Source organism: Nicrophorus vespilloides, unplaced genomic scaffold (genome assembly GCF_001412225.1).
Source record: "Nicrophorus vespilloides isolate i.1.1-1 unplaced genomic scaffold, Nicve_v1.0, whole genome shotgun sequence".
Classification (NCBI taxonomy): Eukaryota; Metazoa; Arthropoda; class Insecta; order Coleoptera; family Silphidae; genus Nicrophorus; species Nicrophorus vespilloides.
In genome coordinates this window covers 420,688-428,347 of record NW_017096093.1, presented here as the reverse complement: position 1 = coordinate 428,347, position 7,660 = coordinate 420,688, and the positions used below count along the sequence as shown (strand labels likewise).

General features: G+C 30.1%; 1 protein-coding gene across 1 annotated transcript; it reads right to left on the bottom strand.

Moving 5' to 3' along the window:
• Window positions 1-3,359: 3,359 nt before the first annotated feature.
• LOC108569508 (glycine-rich protein DOT1-like) lies at window positions 3,360-4,282 on the bottom strand. The gene is made up of 3 exons (XM_017931079.1): window positions 4,181-4,282; window positions 3,644-4,112; window positions 3,360-3,577 (listed from the first exon to the last, which is right to left on the bottom strand). The coding sequence occupies exons 1-3, from the start codon at window positions 4,193-4,195 to the stop codon at window positions 3,459-3,461; spliced, it is 603 nt and encodes a 200-aa protein (XP_017786568.1). The 5' UTR covers window positions 4,196-4,282; the 3' UTR covers window positions 3,360-3,458.
• Between the last annotated feature and the right edge of the window lie 3,378 nt (window positions 4,283-7,660).

The window sequence follows — 7,660 nt, the reverse complement described above, 5'->3', positions numbered from 1 at the left end:
TAAAAAAGGAAAATCCACATATAGAATTTCTATTTTATTTATCTTTAGTTGATTCATTATTAATATGAAAAAAGTTACGAATCGATTACAATGATTGATCTTAAAATTAAAACCTCAAAAATTTCAAATAAATAGTAGATTTTTTTAATTTTACATATAAAAATATATAATTTATTGAAATTAGTGTTGTTCCAATTATGAAATAACCAAATATATACAGTGGAACCACGCTTAACGAGCACCTCGCATAACGAGCAAAATAAATAGTACGAAAAATGATTCGCAAAATGGAACGCATTATAGTATATTACTTTAGTTTATATGGGGAAAATTGTTTTACTATACGAGTAAAAATCTAGAAATTTTGAATATTTATTTTAATATTGCAGAGAAATAACTCAATCGAATTTAATATAACATTCTTGGAAACTCGTTACTAAGTTACTGTTGAAAATGTGCGAAAACTATTCCGTGGAATATGTGGGTTGTATTACAGAAATCGTATTAAATGTACTTATATGCTTGTTTCCAGGAAGCATAAAATAAGAAAATAGAACCATTATAAACAAAGATTTAAGTCTGTTGTGAAATATATGTTTGTAGAATACAGCAATAAGGAAATGTAATTCAAATACCTTGCAACAGAGGGATGACATTGAATTTCCTGGTAGTACAAAACCAATTTGAAGGATAAAGAAAGTCTTTACATTATATTATTAATATTAATAAAATCACATTGATAAACATTTGTAAATAAGTAAATCATATTTTAAAATAATATTTCTAGCGAATTAGGTATGATTTTGAAATATTATATTTATTACCAATTTGTTGCATATTGATTCTATTAATAGTTTAAATAGTCTCATACGTGAGTCATTAGTATCTTTTATTATCTCTTCATGTTTTACAGACCAATTACGTATGCAGACATTCCGTAAAGTAGACTGGTATAATTACCTATGACATTTAAAGAAGATTCAAAGTGGATAGGAAAATTAATGCTGATCATGAAACTATTACTCTAATCGCCGCTGAAAAAGCCGACGTTAATTGAGACATTATATTAAAATAATTATTAACACGTTAAAATTAATAATTATTGATTTTTAAACACCTTTTTTTGCTGTAACCATGATAGCATATGGAACGATTCATGCATAATATGTTAACCTTTGTGTGGTGAAAAATACTCGATCAGTTTCTAAACGAGAAATAAACGTTGAAATAAATTACAATATGAAACATTTTATTGCATTCTATTTCGTAATTATCGTATACTTTCAATTGTGTCTGCAACGCAATATTTTTATGCAAACTATTTCAATACTATTCATTATTGAACGATTATATACAAATGGTGTAATTTAACCGTCGGTATTTCTAATTAAAGAAGAACGTTTGTATTAATATAATACACATTTTTTAAATAAGAAATATTTAATGGTCAATTTTTATCAAACAAATATGAAAGTTGCAAAACCAGTTAATTATTAATAGGAAAAATATTATATAATACTAATTGCATACAAATAAACTAAACAAAAAATGTATGTATAAAAAATAATTATGTATACTATTTTTTTAGAATTTATTTTTATTTTGTTTATTATATTTAGTTTCATTCTGAAATTTTCAAAACCGGATTGTAGAGAATCCGGATTGATAAAAACATCACAATGCGAAATATTACTGTATTTTTAATTATATTGCTACATATAATTTGTTTGCAATATTATATAAAAAATGGAGTTTATATAAATTATGTAAACAGTGACCCGACAGAAGCGCGCAGTGACAAAGCTATCAAGAACAAAAGCGCGCATTAAAACCACGTCAAATTACGACCATTAAAGATAAATTTGAAATTGAATTGGCCACGTCAAATCCACGCACGACATTTAGTGCAGTATTTCCCATCGTTATGCCACGTTCCATAGGAAGGGAATTTTATTGTTAAGGGGAACAATTCGAAAATGGGCAGGTTTGGCGTATTATGTATATATTACATAAGGGGCATAAGAATTTTAGAAAAGCTTTGGTGGGGCATCGCTGGGAACCACTGCTCTAGTGCCTGAGGTTCAGGGAGTTTGGTTTTGGATGTATTTTAAAATACATATCTTAAGTTACTAACAGCTGGGTAGGATTTATATTTTAAAAATACATACAAATTCTCGTACATTTGATTTGGTTTTTTTACTGTGTGCTTTTGTCATTTGCGCTTTTGTCCGTTACGGTGCCCTGTAAAATACAATTATTTCGATTTTGTGTGGAGTAATTGAGAAGTTAGGACATGCAAATGAAAATTTGTTTACTTTATCGAAAAGCTTTATATCTTAATTTTAAATTTATTTATTAATATTAACCTAAAATTTTATATTTTTATATTAAATACCTTTCACTGTTGAATGTGAGGAAAGATACATAAAATCTTTTCTCTCACTCAATAGTAACCAGGTGTCTTTTAATAATCGATTTCAATGTTGTTATACAAGGTAATTAAATTTGAATACAATAAAAAACAATATGTTCTTCATTTTAGACAAAAATCTTTGTAAAAGATGTTGTTTTCTTTATTATGTAAATTAAAAAAATTCATAGTTGAGTGAGATATTCATATACTCTTGTTTCAAAAAAAATGTACATTGATGGTTGATAAATTTATAATTTTAACATTAATTAAATTTGGAAGAATTTCTTCTGGAATTTACTTCACTCAAGTTTAAATATCTTGTATTTATATATATAAGAATTACAGTTGTATAGGGTATGGTATGGTATGGAGACTTCTATAGGCTTTCGCAACTTTCAGCCTTCAGGTATTAGTTTTTTTTTACAAAAAGAGAAACAAAAATGACTAAAGCAAACACAAAAACATATGATACAATGATTTACTTCACTCAGATATTTTTAAAATTTTAAGTAGATATGAGTAAAATTTGAAGGTAAAATGTGATGTAATGCTTTTTTGTAATAGGATGATTAAATATTGATCAGTTAGGGTAGATTATTGGAATATTTCATGCATTTTAATTGTTGATTTTGGTAATTGTATGAATATGAGGTACAATGATAAATTGTGTACTGATAAGTTTTGTATTGCGTTAGTAAAAGGTTTTTTATTTTTGATTTTATTAGATAAGTTTTTGGGTACAATTTATTTTTTTGTTAGCAGCCGCTACTGAATATACTAGTTTTAATAAAATTCAGTTCAAAGATGAAATGTGAATTGAAGAGGTGAAATGGAATGTGGTAGAAATAATGAAAGAATTTCATTGATGCTTTGATTTATAAAATGTGTTTCATTTTATTACTTGTTTTGTTCAGAAAATTAATTTACAAAGTGTGTACAGCGTATTTATACATATATATATAGAAATATTATTTTATATACAGCAAGTCACAGTTCGCACTGACTACAAAACAACGATGTTTGTCAGCTGGTAATCTGGCATTCTTTAGTGGCAGAAAGGATAGTTGGGGCAGGAATGGGGGTCGACGCCGGCTGGGACACCACCAGCAGCTCCTCCATGGGCGTATCCACCAGCATATCCTCCAGCACCAGCGCCTGCGTATCCTAAATCACAAGAAAAATATTGTTATTGAATTGTTCATGATGAAAACAATGGTTTGATTAGCTTACCGCCGGCGGCTCCAGATTCGGCGAGTCCTTCTCCGTGGTAATCTCCGTCACCGGTGTAATCACCGTTGTCCAAAGCATTTCCGTTCCATCCTCCGCCGTTTCCGTTCCATTGTCCGTTGTCTCCACCGTTCCATGCACCGCCATCATGTCCTCCGTTCCATGCACCGCCATCATGTCCACCGTCCCATCCGCCTCCAGCACCGGCACCATTCCAGGCTCCACCGGCTCCAGCGCCGTTCCAGGCACCACCGGCTCCAGCGCCATTCCAAGCACCGGCACCTCCGTTCCAAGCTCCACCATGAGCGGCGGCTCCTGGGTTGGCGGCTACAGCTGGGTTAGAGCAGTGAGGGTAGTTGGGGCAGGCCTGTGGGCTGACACCAGCAGGGTACAAGGCAGCTGGAGAACCACCAGCCAACGGTCCATGCCAGGCCCCGCCGAGAGCTACTGCCATACAGCTAGCTAATACTGCCTATATTCACAATAATGAGAAAGGGTGGTTAAAATAAAATCCAATTTGACTCGATTGTACTTCCTTACCAGTTTTACAAACATGTTGTTGTTGATTTGCTGTACGGATACACAGTGACAACAGGATCAAAATTACAACTATATATACGGACTAAACCACACCCTAAGTCACCCGTTGGACAGAAACCGTAGCATATTTTTTTACTATTAGCAGTACCGAGCCCACATGGTGGAAGGAAATAAAATATGGAAGTCGGGCACGTAAGAATCGCGCGAATTTTCTCCCCCATCACCGCACAATACTTTGTTCCGTGTCACATGCAGCCAAGGTTTTCTTCACTTCATTGCCATGGCAAAAATATTCACTACGTTCTGCAGAGCGAAAAAAATCCGCGTTCGTATCTGATACAAGAATATGGTGTATAAATTATATTTGAAAAAAAAAATAATGCACACTCACACAAACACTTACATACACCCATTAATATACACACTAATACGTACAGATAGACAGAGAGAAGAAAAAGAAAAGGAGACTTGAAATACCTATCATAGGTGAGGCTTTTCTTTCCCTCTTCCCAGCCATTATTAAGATTGTGACCTTATTACTTCCAACAAAGCATTTTTTCAAGTACACGCATACTTGAATGATACGCTTTTCATTTGAACGCACAAAAACCTCCAGTAAGTACCATCATCGAAACGCTTTTCCGTTTTCATATTCCTCCGAGTCTTCAAATCATTACACGTTACACCCACTAAACAATACCGATCATATCACGCTCACTCATCGACTCAGCACTAAACACTTGCAATTAATTAAACAAAAAATAATAATTAATTTTATATTGCAATCAATAACAAACATATATTTATTTATTTTGATATTTTAGAACATTTTAGAATTATCCATACGTTCTGAATAGTCCTTGGATTATATTACAAACGATATATTTAAAATGAATAAAAAATGTACTAAGTATAGTTAAAATTATTGAGAAACTAATAACTGGAATAATATAACATTTTCATATTAAGAAAACGTATCATTAAAAATAACTATTTTTTTCTAATTCTAATTAATCTTAATGATTTAATGTTGATAGCACAATAACGAATTGTAACTTAATTAATAATTATTTAAATCATGAAACAGTTTACTAATAATTTCTAATATTGTTAGTCACAATAAATCACTCAATAAGAAATGATTTATTAGAAATTGTCCTTATTTATTAGGCCATAATTAAATTATAATATGCCAATTAGTAACACATGAAAACAATGAACAATTAATTTATTAATTTTACTAACAGAAATGATTGAAACTTGAGAAATCAACAAACTACAATAAATAAATTATCATAAAATAACAAAGCAATAACTGTTAAAAGAAACTATAAATATTAATTATCTATTAACCCATTGAGTCCTAGTCGTAGACTTTTTAATGAATTATATTGTTATAAGTCCTAAAGGTATTTTACTGAAACCACACTCTTATATAAATTTCCATAAAAAAATAATTTTAACAACTTTGAAAAAACTTAAAATTGCTTAAACTTAAAATAAAATTGCATGAAATAATGGTCTGAACTCAATATAACGAACAATATTTAATAGTTATAATTTCAACCCTATTGGTATTTGTACTTGGAAAGTATAACTAAATAGTAAATAACATTAAAAAGTTTGAAAAAAGTACTTTCTATAATATATAATTAATTGAAGAAAATAGATACGCTAAAAATAATCTAAATCATAATAAATTTAAAAAATATAAACGTAAAAATAACAATGTAAGTTTATTTCCGCCTAAACTACCAAAATGATCTCGCGGTTTCCTAAGTCATGTGATTCCAGTTCGAATTTCTTCAAGTAAATGCGTTTTATATTATTTATCATTTACTATTTACAATTTCAAAAATAAATTGTAGTTCAATGTTAAATTGTTTCTTAGAAAATATCAAAAATAGAAGTTATTTTTTTCATAATACATATGTATATTTAACTGTACGTGAACGACATTCTGCGCCAATAAAGTATGTATGTAAATCATGTAAATTCATTGTTTCTCATTATAATAAATTAAATATACGTAAAATATCTAAATGGGTTATTAAATAAGATGTTGTCAGCAAAACAATAGATGTACCTATTATACAATTATTCTCAAGTCTTAAATGCAATTTACCAAAAAAAAAAATATATTTCATACTATTAAAAACAAATGTATGTGCACTAGATTTGGAAGGTCGTAAATGTATTTTTTTTTATTAATAACGGAATCCTTTCTAAACAATTGACATTTTATTTGTCCTTTGTGGTCTATACATTATTTTTATTACTCAAAAAAATATATAATAAGACAAAACATCAAATTGCTCATAAAAATATTCAAATAACAAAAATTCCTTTGCGCAATTTATTATTATTACGTTGCACCATTGCGCTACGTATACTTGCAATTATAAAAAGGAACTCCGAGCTCTCAGGATGATCTAATTTATATAGATATACGCTTTGGAAATTATGCATTCGAAGAATTTTATTCACATTTTTGTTTGTTTTGTTTTCGTATCCCTCGGGCGCACCTTCCGCAATCCTTCGGTTTCGTTGAGCTTTGTAGGTGTAGACATTCCAGAATTTCAAAGAAATACCAACTAGAAACAGACGAGAGAAAAAAAAAGTTTATTATCACATGCTAATCACGAAACAGAATTAATACAATTAATGCGGCGCTGGTTTGCATATCAATCATAATAATATAGGGAATATTTCACTATATAAAGTTCATTAGAAAGTTATGCATTTTTTGGTTTATATACATATTCATCAATGATATTTCCTTAGTTGGTTATACTTATTATGTGAATTATTTATTAAACGCTTTAATTAATTAATGATTTGTTGATAAGAATAAAACAATCTGGAAAGTTTTCCATCAGACCATAGCAAATTATGAATATGAATGTTATATCGCTTAAATTGAGGCAATTTTTATAAAGATAAATTATATTTGTCTTTTATATTAGTTACCATGAAACAATTAATTAAAATATGAAAGGAGTAAGAAATAAAGTTAATCTTTCAATTAGGAGTTTATAAATACTTTTTTTTGTCGTATAATTTTATTCACAATTTGTTCATCAATGTGAACATTGAATACATTTAAGATCGCGGTTGACATTAGGTAGGTAATCTTTCCCGGTGGATAGTTAAAATTATGATGATTTTGATTTTAATTTGTTGGTTGGCTGTCATCGTGTAGGTTAACTTCAGTAGTATATTGATGCTCTACGATTCCACTATTTCCTTTGACTGTGAATCTGCTGCTGTCCTTAACACTGTCATTGTCCATCGACTTGGCTGAAGGTCCATATACTGAAACTCATTCATTTGACCATATGTGATGAACGATGGCCCTATTGCGGTAAGCACCGAAAGGGCTTACAAAGGGTCTGACTTGACCAGGATTCGAACAGGCGCTCACTGAATCGTGAGCAGGGCGACTTAACCATACCGCTATTAGTCGCCCTGTCAATTTTT

Bases quoted from the DNA above. Each gene is read 5' to 3' on its own strand.
- LOC108569508 (XM_017931079.1), bottom strand. The intron at 3,578-3,643 runs GTAAGCTAATCA...CTTGTGATTTAG, and splicing joins CGAATCTGGAGCCGCCGGCG to GATACGCAGGCGCTGGTGCT.